Source organism: Rhopilema esculentum, chromosome 11, assembly GCF_057945365.1.
Source record: "Rhopilema esculentum isolate cy_ngs chromosome 11, ASM5794536v1, whole genome shotgun sequence".
NCBI lineage: Eukaryota > Metazoa > Cnidaria > Scyphozoa > Rhizostomeae > Rhizostomatidae > Rhopilema > Rhopilema esculentum.
In genome coordinates, this window is record NC_142825.1 from 4839880 (window position 1) to 4860909 (window position 21030).

The 21030-nt window shown below is 35.2% G+C and overlaps 2 protein-coding genes across 2 annotated transcripts; one reads left to right on the forward strand and one right to left on the reverse strand.

Annotated features, from left to right (window-relative positions):
• Positions 1-11705, forward strand: LOC135693439 (uncharacterized). The gene has a single exon (XM_089111523.1). It carries the CDS (start codon positions 736-738, stop codon positions 9862-9864), a length of 9129 nt encoding a protein of 3042 aa, XP_088967649.1. The 5' UTR covers positions 1-735; the 3' UTR covers positions 9865-11705.
• On the reverse strand, positions 11330-20735 carry LOC135693438 (neuronal calcium sensor 1). The gene is made up of 8 exons (XM_065211929.2): positions 20465-20735; positions 19475-19499; positions 18700-18748; positions 16725-16814; positions 16132-16210; positions 15524-15612; positions 14769-14846; positions 11330-12761 (listed from the first exon to the last, which is right to left on the reverse strand). Exons 1-8 carry the CDS (start codon positions 20526-20528, stop codon positions 12636-12638), a joined length of 600 nt encoding a protein of 199 aa, XP_065068001.1. The 5' UTR covers positions 20529-20735; the 3' UTR covers positions 11330-12635.
• Positions 20736-21030: the final 295 nt, after the last annotated feature.

Consider the following 21030-nt stretch of genomic DNA (forward strand, 5'->3'; position numbering starts at 1 on the left):
TTGGCATGCTTCTGTAAATTTGCTGTGCCAAAAATCTTCTACAGTCAATTGACTTATTTTTTAAACATGCTTTTAACTAAAGTAGTTTTCATGAGTAGACGAGCCTTGAAGGCTGGAAGGTTTAGGCTTCTGGGAAAGAAAAGGTAGACACACGGAAACTGATTAATTGTCCAGTATCATCACTAATCTAATGAAATCCTAGAAAGATTACATAGGAGAAACACCTTCAAAAAAGGTTTGTATTATACCATCAATGCATTCAGTCGATGATAATTCTATCAGGACCAAAGTATCAAATGTCAATTAAAAATTGTGACGTCATTTTCTAAGAATATAAGCCAGCATTCTCACATCACCAAAACAAAGCACATTGCACGAACAGATTTTTAAATGCAATAACAGCTACCAGTTTATACGAAAACTGAAAACAAATGCTCTGTTTGAGCGTCCTTTCATTAAGCGTAGCAGGTCAATAAAAAATTAAATTAAAACAGTAGGCCTATAAAATACCATGTATAGGCAGAGATGAGTGCTCACAAACTACACACTAGTGATCTATATTCTAACACCCATGGATAAAAGATAAGATATGACGAAGCCCGTTGGATTTTTGCAAATAGACATATTCGTCATGTGTTGCTAAATGAGAGAAGTAGAAGCATAGCAAAATTAGTAGCTGAAAACCAGCTTGAAGACCAAAAGTTAATTGTATTTGAACAGGGAAACAACCAGAAGATGGATAAGCAAAAGAAAAATGCGAAGAGAGACTACACTCAAGACATTGAGAAACTGAGAATGACGAAAGATAAAGAAGAGGAGGCGGTTGAAGAAGCTAAAAAGTTGCGCAATGAAATTGAAAAGGAAATGGGAAAGTCATTTGAAATGATTGAAGAAAGACAAAATGAAGTTAAAGATTTTCTACACCAAAGAGAAAAAGAAGAAGAAGAACACAAAAGAAGAGCAGCAGATATTGTGAAGAGGCTTCAAAATGGTATGATGGATATAGAAGATAATATAAAAAATAAACCTATTAACAGGAAGAGTAAGTCAGAAGAGCAACAAGAATTAATCAAAACAGATGAATACAATAGTAGAAGATTTGGCGATTTTCATACGAATTCAACACAAACAGAAATCATCGAGCAAGTTTCACAGCATATTCAAATCACACCGGATGAGCTCGATGCGCTCCTCCAAAACCAAGGTGCCAATTTGAACAAGAATAGGATCAAAGAAGAAGATATACCTGATGTAATCGAAGCTATAAAAGAAAATCTTATAGAGAAAATGAAACTAAAGCTGGCAGACGAGCAAGAAAAGAATGAAGGCAAAACAAAGAAAAATGATGAGATTAGTAATGAAAAAAAGAAGGACTTGCCTTTGAAAATTTCGAAAATAAATGAAACTGAAGCTGTTAGCAAAGACGGTGAAACTTTATGCGACGATGATTTACAATATCATGACAATTTTAAAAGTGACCAGCTTCCAAGAAAATTGACAGAGCTGGCGAAATCACTAGTCGACAATAAAATCAACGATGATGAGTTGCCTGAAGTTATAAGAGATACGATTGAGGAGAATAAGAATCAGTTAGTGATTGGACTCCTGGAGAATGTCAGGAACGTTGATGAAATACCAGGTGTCTCGGAAAACGCAAGCGATGACCTGCAGGAAACGTATGCAGCTATGCAAACAGATTTTAACAACTTGGCAGATTTTGTTTCAGCAAATGGAAAATATGAAGACGATGTAGGGGAAGCGCGGTTAACAAGATGTAGAGAGCTCTGCAAAGAAATTGATAAAATTGAAAGGGATCTTGAAGACCTGAATGGTGAAATTATTAATCTTCAGGACTCGGAGAATAAAGGTGATGAATTTGTTGATCATTCAGAGAATGGTCAGAAACAAGAAACGAGTGAAGGTGTTGGGACGGTTGAACATCAGGTGGCCGAATTTGATCCGACTTACGCCGACGACAATGGAATCTATAATGGCAAGGAGGCACCCGCAAAAGAGGTTGGCAACAGACAGTTAGCTGAATTGATAAGGAATAAAGTGAATGCAGACGCAAAGCTGAACTCGAAGCTAGATGATCTGCGGCTCATGCTAGGCCAAAGACAACAAAATACGATGTTGCAAACGAATCCGTCTCTGGCGGGCAGTCATACTGAAGGGAACAAGGAGAAAGATATGGCTGCATCGGAAAATACCCACCTCCGCTTGCAGAAAGAATTAGATCATGCGTATCGAGCTAATAAAATGCTTGCAAAAGAAAATGAGAGGCTATTGCAGAAAGCAGGTGACGCGAGAGACGCAAAGGACTTCGATGAGGTAATTTTTGGCAGGACGTTTGACATTCCACGATGGCAAAACGAAAGGCAGTTGCGAGACAAATTAACGAAAGCAGAGGAAGGGATTGGGGAAGAGCTTTTTGATGCCATAGTAAACAGTAAGACACAGCAAAAGAAACCAATTGAAAAAGTGAAGGATTTCGAGCTTTTGCAGATTGAGAATAAAACGGTAGCTGATTTGTTAAAGCTATACAAAGAGAAGGAAGGGACGCTATCGGAACAGCTCGCAGCCGCAGATGTCACAAATGCAATAAACGACATAGTAAATGTAAAAAGAACAGACACAAATAGGTTGATGGAAGATCTGCAAAATGAAGCCAAGAAAACAGATGATTTAATTGTTGATCATGAAGTATTGGCTCAAAGAACAGAAAATGAGTTAAATGAACTTATCAAACAGCGTATTGATGAGATAAGTGATGCCAATGAACAGCAAGAAGAAATAGCAGATCTTGAAAAGAAGTTGGTGATGGTGAATGACGCAATTAACAACTGCTTCTTAGCTAACGATAGAGACACGGTTTTAGGCAACCTTGACGACAAAATTGCTGAGATTGACAAGCAGATAGAACTAATAGGCATGGAACTAAAGAAGGATTTAGAAAGGGAAAATGGTGTAAGCGATGAAGATCTGCGTGAAACAGAAAGGCTGAAAAAAATGCTTGAAAAACTTAAGCTTTACGCAGCAGAAGAAATAAGAAAGGATGAAGACGGTATGAAGAGTTATCAAGTGCCTACTGAGGTGGAGGTAGATGAAATAATCGAAGAAAAACTCAAACTTTTGCGACAATGTGACCAACAGCAAAAAGAGAAAATACCAGGCAGTGATCGGGCGGTAAACGGACGTCAAGTTCGGTTAACCTTAGGCTTAAGTAATGGTTTAGAGACTTCAATAGATGGTGAAAACGTGGAAGCTTCTGATGATGAAACTATTTTGAAGAATGCAAAACAACTGGAAAATATCAAAAATGAGCTGGAACTGACTGACGAAGAAATAGAAGCCATGGACATTGGAAAAGAAGAAATACCGTTTTTAAAAGATGCTATTTCCTCAATGAAGAACTCTATTGCAGAAATGAATGAAAATGTGGACAAGGCTAAAAGCAGATCATTGGAGAGGAACGAAACAAATGAATTACTTGAAAAAATCGAGGAGCAAATTGAAAATCTTAAAGCAGAATTGCTTGACACTGCACTTAAAGGCACAGAAAATAATCAAGCGCATAGGGTAACGGATAATAAACCAGAGGAAATAACAAGAGAAAATGCCAACGAGAAGGTTACAAAATTGTGTGAAATGCTTGAGCGTGAAAAGGCAAGGGTAGCAGAAGTAATAGCGAATACTCAAGATTTGGCAAAGGATATAACCAGCTCAAACGGTCTCAAATTTGTAGAGTTTAAGAACAGATACGAAACCAAAACAAACGAAATAAAAGCAGAGATGGAGGAACGTCTAGATGCTGTAAATAGAGTGTTAAGGGATGCCTCTGACGTATTGGTGTCAAGCAAAAATGAAGGTGACAATGAAGAGAAAAGTAAAATATTAGAAGAAAAGAAAGAGAAGCTTGCTAAACTAAAGGAAGGAATAGCGCAGGTGATGAACGATTTAGAAGGAATTAAAACCTTTGAGAAAGAGGGGCAAATTGGCGATTTGCAAGATTCAGATGCCGAAGAGCTGCTTTACAAAATAGAGGCGATAGAGATTTCTATTGATCGTATGGGAAGGACGATCGAGGATGCGAAAGGGGACTCCAAGACACTAGACACTGTGTTGAAACGACAGGATAGAATGAAGGAAAGTCTTGAAGGTGTGAAGCACGAGCTAACCAGGCTGAAGGACAATATGACAAAAGACTTGAGTGACTTACAGTTTGAAAGGAAAAGAACTGAAGTAGAAATCAAAGAGATATTAGGCGAAGGTGAAATTGAAAATGAGGGCGAAAAAGAAGCTATTTTAGAACTTATTGGGAGTTTTGCTGGGAGCAGCGATGCCAGTAAAGAGGAACAGGAGCTAGAAAGGTATCTACTGCAACGTAAAAGACTTGCTAAAGATTATGAAGATTTTGATAAATTGGGAGGACTTACAGAACGAGACGGAAGATTTCTTGAGGATATGATCCAATCAACAGAATTGGATATCAATGACGCACTAGAAGAAATAGATGAAGTCTGTAAAGGATACCAGTTTGACAATGATCTGGCATTTAACAAAGTGTATTTGAACAACATGGTTGAACAGAGGTCAGGGTTGCACTGTGCTTTGCAGCAGCTTGGAAAAATCATTGATGGATTTATGATACCTGCGGTGGACGACGCACAAGAGCAAGGAAGGAAGGAGTCCGAACAGCAAATGAATTTCGAGGAGCTGCAGAAGCTAGCAGAAACGAAAATAAACTTGATTGATGATAAGCTTCATACGCTGAATAGCATTTTGGAAAACCCTGCACTCAAGAACGTTGCCAAAAACAGAGGAGACATTGTGAGTGAATCTAGAGAAGATGCAATGTACGGTGATATTGATAGCGAAGAAATATTGGCTATCATAAGAGAAGTTAAGGAAGAGTTTGATTCAATTATTATGACCAAAGAGCCAGATGCTGATTGGAAAGGTTTAACTGATTCTCTAGCAAATGAAATAAAACTGCGAGATGATATTGATGCTGAAATTAGCAGCCTGTTCGATAAACGAGAAGAATTGATCGTAAATTATGTTCATAACGTCAATAATGAGGATTTACAAAATGAAGGAGAAAATAATTTGGGTAAAATATCTGAGATCGACAGGAAGATCAAAGATCTGGATAACAAGTTTGTTGACGCATTGCTAAGCTTCAAAGGTGCCCAAGATGCTACTGGTGACAAAACGGATGACGATTTGAAGAAACTGTTCGCAGAAAGAGATTTGACAATGAGGCTGCTCTTTGCATTAAAGACAAAAGAGGGTCAGCGAAGATATACAGCTGAGAGAGAGTTAACAGCTAATAATGCTAGTTCATTAAGAGAAGATTTGGAAGAGAGATTACAGTCCCTGGATTCAAGAATACTTGAGCGTAAAAGCGGTGGTCAATTGGAAAAGATCGAACGTGTACAAAGCCCCAATTTGTTGGCTGTAATGAAAAAAATACATGATGAAACAGAGACCTTGAAGAATGAGGTTGAAAATGATAAAATATTTCTGCGTGAATACAAGCCACACGACTTAATCACAGAAACGGGTGAGACAGTTGATGCTTTAGGGCTCACGTCAGACGAGGAAAGTGAGGAAGTCATTGAAGCAAAGATGGCTGATATTAAAGCCAGGATTGAGGATTTGGAGGACAAGCGGACTGAAGTACTTTTGACCGAGAAAAATACAGATGAAGAGGATGAAATAGAAGAGATGGAAGTGATACAGAAAATACATGACATGGAAAATGCATTGAAGGATTTTGAGAAGAAGCTACGTATTTTGGAAAAGAAAGAGGATCTGGAGAGGAAAATGAAGATTATTGAAAATTATAGTGAAATTACGAGTGAAGATACTGACGGAGATATAGTGCAAGAGAAATATGACATGTTTCTAGAAGCATTAGACGGTGTTGACAGGACAATAGAAGGTTTCGTAGTTGCGATTGAAAATGAACTAGAAAAGCAATCTGCCTTAGCACAGAAGGATAAACAAAGAGAGGACCTGAAGCATATAGAAGCTGATGAGCTTCATGATGTCCTTAGATCTAAGATAGAAGACCTAATAAAAGAAAGAATGAGCATAGAACAGAATAGAGAAAAGATTGTCAACGAGATTCAGGATCAAGGACAATTACAAAAGCTTGTCGATGAAAGAAAGGGCATTATTGAAAAGTTGAATGACATATATAAAATGTATGATGACGAATTGGCAAATACTAACCTACCAAAATGTATTTGTGATAAGAGACAAGATTACTTGCATGATAAACAGAAACGGAAGTTCCTAGAACTGAAGAAACAAGAAATAGCCAGATGTTTAGAAGATTTAGATACGGTAGCTTCATTAGAAAATTCAACAAGTGGGTTTAGCGATATTGAGGAAACTGAAGAAAAACTAGAAGTCATGGCAAAGGAGAATAAAGAGAAGGATGAAATTATTGATAATTTGGGACAGAAAATCTCAGCACTAGAAAAGGAATTAGAAATTTTGAATGACGAATTTCACAAAAATGAAGAATATATGTTGGAAGAAATTGACAAAAACAATGAGGAAATTTCTACACTGACAGGTCAACTTGATGCTGAACGAAATAAGAACAAAGAAATGGAAGATCAAATCAGGATGCTAGATAAGTTAAAAGAAGAGCTGAAGACAAAGGGGAGACGGGTTGTGAAGATTGAAAATGAAAATATCCAGAGCATGAGCCCGACGAGAGAAGACTTGATTGGAGAAGAAAAGGAGCCAGGAGATTCAAATGACTTGCAACATGAAATTGACAAGATATCAGCTGTTGAAGAGATCATGAAGTTGGCTGCAGAGTTTATTTCTGAAAATGAAAGAAAGACTGCACAGTGTGATGAGCTTGAAACTGAGAAGAGTGAGTTGGCAGATATATCTGAAGAGCTCTTAGCTGAATGTCAAGAGTTGAGGATGGATATCGAGAAGTGGAAAAAGAAGCTAAAAGAGACAGAAGATAAAACTGAGAAGATTGAACATGAAAAAGTTATCATGGAGCAAAAATTGGAGAGGATAAAGGATGATAATAATGACTTGGCACAAGAAAATGAGAAATTAAAAAACGAATTAGAAATGGTGATAACTGATTATGAAACAGTGCAAGATAATGTAAGTAATTTAAGAAAGAAGAATTCTTCACTAAATGACGAAATACAAATACTAAAGACGCAACTGGAATTAAATGAAAAGGAAAAAGAGAACAGGAAGCAACCATTCGTTGATAAAGAACAGGAAATTATAGCGTGTGAGAGTAGAGTCTTGTTAAACGAATCTGATTCAGCTATAGATGTCGAAGAATTCAATGATAAAGGTGAAAAGGACGCCCCTTACGGAAAAGCCATGCAAGAAGACCAGGCAAAAATTGAAACAGCACGTTTGCTTGCAGAGATGAAAAGTCTTTCATCAGCTAATGAAATTTTGGATGACAAAATTTTGCTGGAACAGCAGAAGAGAAACTCGCTAGACGAGAAAAATAAAAAGCTAGAATTATTGCTTAATGAACAAAACAGAGAAATTGAAGAACATAGAACTTCAGAAGCACAGTTACGATTTGTCAATAAAGATCTGGAAATGCAGAATGAAGATTTAGAGTATAAGATAAAGAAATCAATGAGAGAAAATGATGGAGCATTAGGCAGATTAAGGGAACTTGAGGAGGAAAGGGACAAGTTGCTAGGGATCTTGGATCAACTAAAAGGTAAACTCAAGGAAGAAAGGGAGAAAACTCTCGATGAGAAGCAGGCGTTTGACGAAGAACTGAGAAGCAGGGCAGACGAATTTTCAAGACTAGAAAGCAATTCAGAGAAAGAAAAAGAACAACTTGAAAAAACAATGCTCAGCAAAGATAGAAAACTGAAAAAACTAGAATTTCAACTTGACGAAGAGAAAGAAGCATATGAGGAGCTTCAGAGGAACTTTGATCGAGTAAAAAAGGCAAAAGAAAGCATACTGACGGATTCCGAGAAACAGCTGCAGAACTTGCAAGAAGAACTTGCTCGTCATAGAAAGCAAGAGACAGCACTGGATCTTGAAAATTCAGGAAAAAAAGATGAAATCGCGCTCCTGAAAGAAAAACTGAACAAAATAAACAAGCGATGTCAACAACAGAGAGATGAAATTGAAAGGTTAACGAGTGAAAACCGAAATCAAATGAACGCTTGCATAAACCAAGCAAAGGAAGCTGAAAACCAGCTGAAAAGCAACGCCAACGAGCTTGATAAGTTTAAAAAGAGGTTTAAGGAAATGAAGAAAGACAAAGAAGCTGAAATACAACAACTTGAAGACAAAAATAGAGAACTAAATTTAGGTATTGACAAAAAAGATGAAAGAATAGAAGAGCTTGAAGAGTCTCTGCAAAGAAAGTCGAGAATGGGTGGGAAAATTGATCCAGAACACGAAGTTATTCAAAAAGTTTATGAAGAGAAATTACAAACTGCAAAAAGAGATTTGCAAGCAAAAGAACTGGACAATGAATCAATTAGAAAAAAGTGCGCAAACATGAAAGAGAAATTGAATCAAAAGGATGTAGAAATGAGCCAGATGATGTCAGAGTTTCAGAGAGAAAGCAGGGGTTTACGCAACAAAATTAGCGAATTAGAACTTGAAGTAGAAAATACAAAAGCCAGAAATGAAATGAAAAGAGCTGATGCAAAGAATCTTATTGAAAAGATTGAGAAACAATTGGCCGAGAAAAGCGAAAATGCTAATAAGAGAGAAAGGGAAAATGAAAAATTGAAAATGGATGTGAGAAAACTAGAAGCATTGCTAACACAAATTAAAGAAAGACGCGAGAACGAAATAAAATCACTGGAAATGAGGATGGAAGACATGGAGGACAGAAATAAAACCTTAAAAGAGAGGTATATGAAAATGCAGGAAAAATTAACAAAGGAAATAGAGGAAAAAGAGGAACTCAAAATTATAAAAAGGAACTATTTAATAGCAAAGGACGAGAATGCTGTTCTAAAAGAAAAAGTACTTGAGTTGTCACAAAACATTGAAGTTAAAATTGAAGCTGAAAGACTCAATAAAGAGCTACAAAACGTGAAGGAGGATTATGAGAAACTGAAAAACGAGTCAGTTAAGGTGATCAAACACTCGAATGATATGAAAAATGAAATTAAACGACTGAAAAATCAAGTTTCGTTGGTGAAAAAGGAGAATGAAAAGGAGCAGAAACTTCTGGTGGAAAATCTAGAAAAGGAATTCCGGAAAAAAATTGAAGAAATAATCAGATCAAACCTGCAAGAAAAGGAAAAATTACTGGATATGTGGGATGAGGAGAGAGATAATTGGGAAGAAGAAATGAAAGAGGAAATGGAAAAGTCAAGATATGAACTGGAGCGAAAATTAAAGGAACAGAAACAGGATATGGAAAGTGAACATATGAATAGGTTTTCAAAGATGATGAATGAAAATAACAGAGTTGTGAACGAGCTAAATGAAAGGTTAAAGGAACTTGAAAATGAACGATACAGAATGGAACGAAAATTTGATGAAGAAATAAGCTCTAGAGAAAATCAATTTGTTGGCGAAAAAGAATACATGGCAATGATGATCCGAGAGTTGCTGCGTAATATAATTGATAACAAGTCAAGGCAAAGTCAAATGAAGCAGAGTCATATAAAGGAAGTGAAAATTATAGAAGACAAATATGAGCATGATAAAAAGAACATGGATGTGCGTTTGAAAGAAGAACTTCAACTTTTGAGAGAAAAGGTTACAGAGATGTTAAGGAAGGATGTTGGCGGGAGAAACAGTCCAAGGGTGTATGGTAAAATGGACGATCAGCTTTTGCTTGACTTTGTGCCAAGAAAGCTTAGATAAGCTGAATCGCTTTTATTTTAATCATTAAATCTCAAATTAGCAATTTAGTATGCACAGGTAGATTTAGAAGATAGATAGTTTTTAGAGCCGGTTAAATACTAGCTGTCCCCGTTAGTAACATCGTTGTTCTCGTTACCAATCTAGCATAAAAAACTGACATAGAATGACAACCCCTAAACATTACTCGCCAAAAATTAATGGAAAACGGGGGAAGATCAGAAATAGTATTCACTTTCTCGTGCATGATTCGCAAAACAGTACCTCCTAAAAACGTACTATTGCCGAGTGACAAGGTAATACAGAAAGATGTTTCTCTAGTAACGCCTTAAGTCTCCATAGTTCCCTTACAGCCCTGCCGAAAGAAATGCTTTGCAACCTAGGTAGCGGAAATGAAATGAGGCTTCAATAATACCAAAAATGACATAATATACTGAGCTTTCCGTGTCATAATAAGACTTAAATAACAGCCTTACCTTGTATTTCATAATTTTTGTGCAAGGCAGTTCTGAGAGATCTTTAGTTTATTCCGAGACATTATACTCTCTGTAAAATGACATAAATACCATCAAAAAAGTTCTCCGTAAAGTATGGTGCAAAAAATAACATAACAAAATATAACAAAAACTTTAGGCGGAATCCTTTTTTTAAATTACAAGAAGGCAGATACTGTGAAAGAATTTATATCAATCATCTAAATGTTATATGTACTGCACATTTAATGATGAAGAGTAAAAATATCGATATAAAAACACTTGATGTTTGCTTTACGGCATTCAAGAAGATGCTTACGTAGGATATAAACAAATTGCATAAATGTAAGAATATTTCACGTTTAAAATTCTATAATGGATAATAAAATTAGCTTGCCTGTTAGGTATTTTGTTTATTCACACTCTTCTTTGATTCGAAAGCTCTTGTTCTACATTGGCGGATAAAATAGCATTTATGAAATATACTTCAGTTATATGAGTTAAACTCCTTATTACTGCCATACCGAAAAGGCGGGTTACTAAAAAGTTTCAAAGAATTTCGTAACTGCTATTTGCGGAAACAGCTGACAAATTTCTAAGAGTAGCTTGTTTTCACTTAATACCTCTTAGAAAAGAAAATGCTACACAATGTATAAAGGAGAGCACTTTTTAATGAAGCTGCGGGCGACTTATTACGTATAAGGCCCAAGACAGGAAAATGACATCCAATTAACATATCTGGAATGGCTGTATGGGTTTTGGCAAGTCCTTAATATAATAAGGCAAGAAAATTTAAAGATAAAGTGCAATATTGCAGAATTACGCGGCTTGGATCCACAGATATCCCCATTGAGCTAAGGCAGTAAATTTCTTACTTCGAATAAGCATAATGGTGATTTTGAAAACAAGCGCTGAAATTTTCCGGTCTTGGAAACTAGGCAGCCGGTTTGATCGAAGCTCGAAATACCGAGCTGGCAAAAAGAACAGAAGCGAAGTAGCATGAGTACATAAGAAGATGAATAATTCAATGAATACATTTAATACATTTCGTTCGTATGACTAAGAGCATAAGATTCTAAATATTCAAACAAATACAGCTTAAGAACTAACATAATGCTTTATAAACTTCATTGAACAAATAAGATTGAAAGCGATAACTGAACAAAAGCTACGTACAAAGAATTCCACTGTATTTCGACTTGAATGAATTTTGGGAATGATAAGAAGGGAGAGTAGTTTCTGAAGGAAGTTTAATATTCACAATGAGTTCAAGCAGGGAAGTTATGGAAAAAGTTGAAAAGGACCAAAAGCCTTAGACGCCTACTACGCTCGCCCCTTGTTAAGTACTTGAGCATTGTCAGCACACTATCTTTAGAAAATCCCATTGATCCGCTCGAGTCGATTTATTCTCTCGAGTTCAGAAAAAATGGCAATGAGTTTGTAAGGTTTACTCGCCAGCTGACCCCACTCTCATCAAAAGTCTCCATCAGAAAAACAATTTCAACTATTTTTAGAGACACTCTTTCAGTTCTCAGCGAAGTTAAAGAAAATTTTACTTTCCGATGCAAAGTTGACGTTCAACTTCACGGGGATAGTTTTAAGATGTTGCTATTGAAAGTATTTTTAAGGACGTTTTTGTGATTAGAGGAGGCTAAAGCTGCTTACAACATAAGATGCAAAAAGGTTATCTTTAATTGTAAATTGTTTTTTAACAATGCGCTGATTTTTTCAAAATTATCTATCAAAATTGCAGCGTTTGACAAAATACATTGCTTGGGGGATGATATTTTACATTATGGCTATGTAATTGAAACTCATTGAAAATTTTCTAGGAATTTGTTAGCACATATAGCGGTTAAGCGATTAAGCGGCTAAGCATGAAGATGGCATCTTCAATTCAAAGAAAGCCCCATCAAGTCTTTCCATGTAAAACAATGATATAAATAAGTATTTTAGGGGCTAGCCAGAATTGTATAGAACTGGCTATATTACAATATCATTAATGTTGAGATCTTAATAATGGTTATTGATATATAAATCAAATAGCAAAAAATAATATTTATGGGCAGAAGATGTCAGGAATGCTGCGTACAGCTGGGATTTATTTTGCCAAATGGGGTACAGCTGTAAAAGATGATATTCATACTATTTGAATTCAAATCAAAAACGCACTATATGAAATAAATATTTCAAAAGGGTCAAATGACAAACATGGGGCAGTGTGTGAAATTACATAGTAAATGCGTGCAAAATACAGATTTTTATTAAAAAGTTGATGTGCTACCATCGCTCATTAAATACTCATCGTCCTTTATCGTCCCCATCGAGGTCTTGCTCCGGTAATTCAATTGCTAAGGCCTGAACAATCCATGGATCACATTTGGACCCTTCCCTAAATTCCTCCATCGTAAGCTTACCATCATCATTCTGCAAGAGAACAATATCATTTAGGTATCATTAAAGTATCATTCTAGTATCAATAAAGCTAAATATCAGTCATTATGCATTATAGTTGAGTATCAGTCGTTATTTATTACAGTTAAGTATCAGTCATTACGCACCCAAAGCCTATAAACGATACAAAAAAGAAAGAAATTTACATTATCAAAAAAAAACTCAAGAAAAACTCAAAACATTTCATTCACAGCAATAATTAACTACTACATTTCTATTTAATACTTGAACCACAAATAACAATTATTTTTTACAAAAAGGAAAAACTACAAACAGTAGGTAGTTATCACTTGAAGAGCAAATGCTGTCAAAATATTAAAGTTATAAAATGAGAAAAAAGGAAACGTAATCCACATGCTACATTATCTTGTTCCAGTTTATTAAGTATATAGCCAACCTTGTTTCCGTTATTGTAATTACTGTTATGTTTCTATTTTTCTAATTATACCTTCTGTTAACGGCCCAAGCTAGATAAGTCTATACTTTTCTTGGGTCGCATATTTAACAGTTTTAATATAGTACTCATCTTCTGTAGTATACGAATAAAATTGAATTGAATTGAAAAAAGCATCAATCATTACGTATTATCGTCAGTAATAGCGAAGACTCTTTTAATGCATGCATCCCGATAACAATGGAAATAGAATATTTATTGCTATCTTGTAGAGGCAGCCATCTGGCAGTAGGCTCTCCCGTATCACAGGTGCTTCCCATTTCAATGTTTCACTTTATAGTTTTAAACGAAAAAAAATACCTGAACAAATTGGCAAAGCAGCTTTACTCTGGACAATTTTTTCATTGTGCTAATTGAGTTACTTCTTGCAAAAGCATTCTAAGGGCGCATCAGGAAGTCCCCAAACAGTTTATTCAATGGCTAACATACAGTCCACTGCCTAACTATTTAGCCTTTTAGAAAAATCATTTTGCGTCTTCTATAAACAGGTTTCACGTCAATAAAAACATGTGCATACGGTTAAGATCAGCAGTTTAGTTCTATCATTTTCGTTTCTAAAGTATAAGAAACACACACGACGAGAAGCAAAAGCAAGCTCAACAGTTCAATGGAACATTCCTTTGGCGATTTCATGTGGTTTTAATCATCTGACCAAAACAATAAGCACCACAGGATCAAATTCTGTTTTTATCCTACCCAGCAAACAGCCTTTCACTCAATATCCGATTTGTTTATTTTTATGGTTATGCCAAAATCTCATTCATTTTTTTAAAGCGAAAGTTCATTCAAGGCTATGTAAGGATTTAGATATCATAGTATAATCAACCCATTTGCGGTTCAGCTTGTACAAAACCTAAAACAAGAAGACCGCATCACAGATTCCATGATGGATGGAAATTTTTAATGAAGCAGAGGGGTTTAGAACTTTAATTAGGCGCGTGTGACAATTACGATGGGTGATTATAGATTGTTGGTTAGCGTCGATTTCAATTGCTTATCTTAAAAAAGCATTTTAACACATATTAGTCAATCTTCTCTGAGAAAGATTAAATCAATAGGCAGATGCTATGTCTCATCTTTAGACAAGATCAAAACCTCTTAAGAATATTTGAACAGCGACTGATTACAAAAGCGTATCATATCAATAAGGACCACTTGAAAATCTTTACGTTGCCTTTTTAAATTCTAGAAAAATATATTCCCTATGATTTATTTACTTGGGTTTTAATCTTAAAAAGTACAGGCTGACATTTATTCCAGTTTTTCTAACTTACATTCGCACAAAGAGCTTAACATGACATCCATGCCATTCTTACTTCACTTTTCAAAATTCACCAACCTTTAAATCAACCTGCTAACCAATGCTTTGGCTAAGTGAGTTTTCAAATGTAAATGATTTATTTGCTACTAAGCACGCCCTTACTCGTGGGTTTCATTCTGAAAACAGAGCAAGCACCTGGATATCATGTTTAGAAGCCCATACAGCCCATAACCACACAAATAGACCAGGTAAAAGCACGGCTCACCTTGTCCATTTTATGAAAAATTTTGTCTACTCTTTTTTCCGGTGTATCTTCGTCTTCTGGCAGATCGACCATTTTACCCTGTTGAAATTCAAATGGATATTTTTAGATTCGGAAAACATAACAGTACAGTCACCATACTGCAAAATGAAATCCGACTCGACTTAAAATCACTTTACCCGTTACAGTCACATAAAATTTAGACCCAAATATGCATAACTATTAAATTTTTACAGTCACACTCCATTCACAGTCACCAATTTTCAAGCAACATTTGGTGGGACTATAACGGGAGTCTACTGTATCCATAAAGTACAGCAACAGGCATTGTTCAGAAAAGTGCTCCTCCTTTCTCCAGACAATTTCATCAAGCTTTGACAACCTTCTTCAGAGAACCAAGAAAATAGGGCGTGATTTGGGCGCGGTTTTTACGCGGTTTCGAAATTGGAATCTTATTTAGGAAATAACTGTAGAAAACCACATTGAGTTAGTGGAAAGGCTATTTCAATCTTCACAAACTAGCTACAAACAATATTTCGTAATTCCCTCAATTTTGTATCTTTCCTTTAACTTCCCTAAACCCTAATTTTGTTTCCCGGAAATGAATATCTGTGAAGACGGAAGTTTTCTAGCTCAAACTGATGTAGCAATCTGCTGAAGGTTAGTATAAATCGCTGGATGGTATTTCTGGCAGTCTATAGGCAGCACATTTCAACGAACAGAAATTAGGCTGCCGAAGGTGAATGATATCTGCTTACCACCATACGATATATAGCTTCGACAATATGAAGCATTTCGTCTCTTGTGATGTAACCATCCTTGTCTAAGTCATACAACGAGAATGCCCCTGTAGATCAAATATAATCATATCAAAAATCTACCATGTCCCTTTTTTAAACTAATGTTGGGGCCTGTTGACATGAAGAAGAAATGAATATTGCTTATTATCTTAACATTCAATGAAGCAACTGAATTCCCCACTTTTTAAAAAAACCATCACGCGAATTACATTCAAGATTTTTTTATCCACAGCTCTTTTTAAAAGCGCCATAATGACTGGCAAATTTCATCTAACTATAAAGATATGAAATTGTTTATAAACAAACTGGCTGCATAGTGACTAATGAAGTATGTCTAAAGAATGAGTCTGGAATAAACAGATTTCAAGATGACTCATAATATATGATGGATTCTAAGAATGATTCAGGATTAAAGTAACAAAAAATACTGTGGCATGCCCATGGATCAACCTGATTAAAAAAATGAATGAAGCTAAGCTTTGATGACATAAACTAGAAAATTCATAAACGCTGATAAACTCATAAATGCATCTACTGAGAGGACGTAATTAGAAGATTGTAATTACACTCAAGTTTCTCGTCCAGACTTCCGCGTGACGTAATAGACAATGCAGTGATGAACTCGGTGAAGCTGATAGACCCATCCTAGAAGAGATGAATTTTGTGCTAATAAATTATGAATAAACAAGATGAGCAAGATGACGGCTTTAGAACACCCGAAAACAAAAGAGTGACGACTTTCCAGTTCCCAAGAAACAATAGTTCATAATCGTTAGCTTTTAACGGTGTGTAAGGAAAAATTAATATGCAAAAACACAAAAATACGCATATGAAGATGTACACTACTGGAAAAAGACTCATCAATGTCTGTGTAGAAAATTTGTTTTAAGGATGTGTCTGAGGCTACTTTCAGAGGTCAGAGATGTAGAGCCGAATTGTCATTTAAAGGGTACCTCATTCGCGTTCATTGTTGTTAGAAACAATAATCCTCAATATTTCAATCACTAAAACGTTTGAAAACATACAAACTCGAAGACACTGTCATAGTATTTGGCTTTACGACGCCTTAGGTTGAATAATAAAATCGAATTATAGTGCTAAAATGACGTAGAGGAATAGCAAATTGCATCAAGCAAAGACTAACAAAATGTTCACTTACGTCATTTTTATCGAAAACTTTGAAAACAAAAGCAGCAAATTTTGATGGATCCCCGAAAGGAAAGAACTGCTGGTAAATTCTTTCGAATTCCTATGAAGATAATTTTTTTAAATAGTACCGAAATTGCAAAGGTATGCAGATCTGCATGAAGCAGGAAACGCCTTACCAACTAAGCAGTAAAAACTAGGCAGAAAGACAATGTCTATTACAACGATGACTCCTTAAGCAATGGGTTTATAACAAATTAAAGACAGACTTGCACCAACTATATATAATTTACTAATAACATCTGAAGAGGTAAAGAGAAGGGCAGATTTTGACCTTACCTTGTTCTAAATCAAACTAGCTGTGACTAGAACTAAAACAAGTCACTGCTGGAATGATGCATCCTAAAATTTATGTCATTGTTTACAAAAATATCATAGCTAGTGAGACAACAAATCAAAGATCTGTTTTGACTAAAAAAATAACAGTTGGTTTAACAAGCTTAGACATTTCAGATGTGTTTTAAAAAGGATAAGATTTAGGTCCATATTGGCTGAATTTTAACTAATCCTATTGTCTCATTCTTCAACCAGGCAAAGGGCATCCTACTATTGACATAACAATATAGCAATGTCTGATCTTTTCATAATCCACTAAGTCTTAATGAAGACAATTTAGACTAAGACAATAATTCTGATTAGCAATATGCCGCTTTTATTGAACAGATAGCTACAGCAGCCCTATGAAATTTGACTGATATTTGATCTACAAAATCATTGAATTCTTTGTTGCACAAGTTCAGAACTATGATAACTGGATTTTTATCAACACTTTTGTAATAAATAGGTTTCTTTCGATTACTAACAAAAATGGTCAAGAATTACTTAAAGGTTTTTGATTAAATGTAGATGTACATGTCATTAAAATCACTGTTTTACTGGTCTGTCATATAGTGCTCAATTCCATATAGGCAAAGCTGTACAGGCTTTTGTCTATAGAACAGACAGCTCTTAGCTGCAACTCTGAGTTTTCAAATTTAATGTGATCAGCAGGCAACGTTTTTAAAATATATAGACACAAAGTATATGCAATTTTTTTTGGAAATAATATGTTGTCTACCTAAGAGTCAGTTGTTGACTTAAAATGTTGTCTGAAACAGATCTATCTTAAGAGGCTGATTAACTAGCAGCATTTGAATAGATACAAGAACAGCATACCCATAGACCTCCTAAGTTGATATTTTTAGAGTCTTCTTCCATCTAAAGTACTAAATGTACAGCTTTATATTAAAGACTAATACCTAAAATAATTGCATGTAGATTACTAGTCCTGTAGAGACAAAACATAATATGCCTGTAGAACTATATAACAAATCAGTGAATGGTTGTAGGTTGTGTCAATTAGCTTGTCAAAATGACCAGGTCTTTGGGCAATAAGGCCTCAGATAGAAATATTCTTCAAAGTTTATTAATAGGCAGGTTTGTCTTGGAATTGAGAACAATTGTTTTGGTACAGGGAGCCAGTTTTGATTTAAAGCAGCTCTTATAGTGTTTAAATATTTATGAGCCATACATTTTCCTATAACATAAGACAAAAGTGAAAAATGTTGATAGTTCCTTGTCACAAATGAATAAAAAGCCATCAGACATCTGCTTAATTTGGCCAAGCAACTTCTTATAAAACTGAAAGTATATTTCCACTAATCTATTTTGGTCTCAATAAACTAAAACAGCTGAAACATTTTCACATTTATTTCACATTTCTAAGTTAATGATATTGTGAAATCAATTTGTTCATGTCAATCAAATGTGTGCTCTTCTTAATTACCTATACCTTAAACCAAAGCATCTAAACTTAAAACTTTTGTAACTAACATGTGCAAACCTTTGCTTTAATGAATGGGGTGAATTTTTCTGACCATATGGTAGGCAAATGATGAGTGAATACATATCACATTGATAAGCAAGAATAAAAATTCTAATCAACACACATCTTGATGAAGTTGGCCAGATGGACAGTCCTTCATGAAATCTCTATACCTAGAACAGAACATTAACAAAATTGAAAATTTGGTGAAATTGATAGAAATTAGGGGGTATTAAATCATAATTTGATCTGATGATGTTCAACAGAAACATTCAAGTGTCATCTAAAATTCATAGTAGAACTACTTTATCTCTCCTGTCATCTTCTAAGTTTTCTAAAGCTCATGAAAGAAATGTATTTCAAATTCCCAAATCAGTTCTTTATGAGATTCATTTAACCAGAAGATGTTTCAAACCTAACAACTTTAGAAGTAAATCTTAGAAGACAGACAAAAAAACTTTTCTATAAATTATTGATAAGAGCTATTAAAGTATTGAGTACTTTACAGATCTTGACCAGAAATGTAGGTTTGTGGTGTGTAATCATCAATTAATATTATGATCAAGTGTACACTGTTGTCAAAGAAGATTATATCAAAAAATCCCAACAAACATCAGCACAAGGAAAGCTTTATAATAAGTCCAATTTACAACTGGAATTAATCATCCTTGATTTGACTTTAAAATGCCATGATGGTGAGTTGCAAAATGTACAGAACAAGAAATTAGACAAAAAGGCCATTAAGAAAAATGGTTGCTCCATTTTAAATGATTCATTGGTCAAGGATAAAATTGTTAGTTTAATCATTGCTATTGTCTTCATAATTTTATTTTCTTAAGAAAACGTTCATAGTGATATATCCTAATATTTCCTAAAAAGCAGAATGCAACTACACTTACCATTTTTGCAATTCTTTCTTGTCAACTTGAAACAAAAACATAGATTATTGGTTTCAAATACAAATCAAACAACAAGCAATCAAGTTTTAAAGTACATTTATACATGATCATCAAACTGAGGGCTGGAAGAATGGAAAGGCCATGCTAACAACTCATATCTGTTTGAAAAGCTGAATACTTTATAATATTGGATCAACAGGGTCTTGCAAGGGCTATGGTTTACGATTATCATAATAGCTGTCAAATGTCCAAATAATTTCACGAAAATTGGTGCAGACATGCTGCTTTAATTACAAGTTTGGGAGGATATAAAATCTTTTTAACCTCTGGCTAGGAAATATGTCAAAAAAGAACACAGTTAATGAGTTTTATTTCAATCAATAACAATAGTTATCATTGGCGCTTGATAATTGCAAGTTAATGGCACTGATAACATCATTGAATAATGCATTGTCAATTAGAAACAACATTTTTAGAAAGCTATGCAGGTTACCAAATACTCCATTTGATGTTTCATGAGTTTTTTGAGTGGACAACCAAATGTGAAAATTTGATTCTGAAATCCAACAATAAACTGAAATTCTCCCAACCCTTCGTTTTATAAATGCAGAATTTGATCAAAAACATACTTTCGTTTCGTACATTTTTTCATTCAAATCCGTAACGAAAAATGAAAGTGAATCAATTATATAAAATGCACCTAGATCACGAAAGGCCACCATGAGGTTGTTTTTCCTAGTTTTTGCTAACGAAGCCTCAGTAGGAAACAAGGGGGTAGAATGTGGGCGCCACATGCTAGAAAAAATTCAATTAGCACACTATGCTTTGATTTATTTATGGAACAAGACGAGCAAGCAACAGGCCAGCATAGTCCTTATTTTGGTTTCACTATAGTATTAGCATAGCACAATGTCCAACATTATTAATATCAGTTACAAAAAATTCAAGAGAATTGGGTGAAAACGAAAAAAAAAGATTTAGTCAACATACAGTAAGTGGCCTTTTGTAGGTTGCGAATTTCATCTTGTGAGAGCTTACTTCCTTTGTGCCCCATTTGTTTTTCTGTCAGAGACGAATGGCATTCAAACAGTTCTGATATCCGTGCTTGATTGTATTATAACTCAAATCAACGATTCATGCATGTACTATGACATTTGCAGGCAAACGGTCTGTTTCATCTTGTTTTCCTCCCTGCACACCTCTTCTTATCATGATGCTTCTGACTGCAGCAATGGAATTTTGATCGGCGAAGATTATTATATGGGAACGAGGCAGATGTTTCGAAACGAAGAAGTGACGCCAGTTTCGCTGATGCGGCTATTATGTGAACCTAGTAGGCTATTGCCCACGTTCATCATGAGCCAAGCCCACCGTCCAAGCTGTTCACCGAAAGTTCTTCAAACATAATAGACAGGATGGGGATGGGGTTAAAATAGGGATCGAGGCTATAAAACTAGGAACCGCATTTTTATCAATTTCAGCAACAATGTGCTTCCAAAGCGATGCTTATGAGGGTAATGTTTGAGATCTTGAATATCCAAAAGTAAAATTTTGCG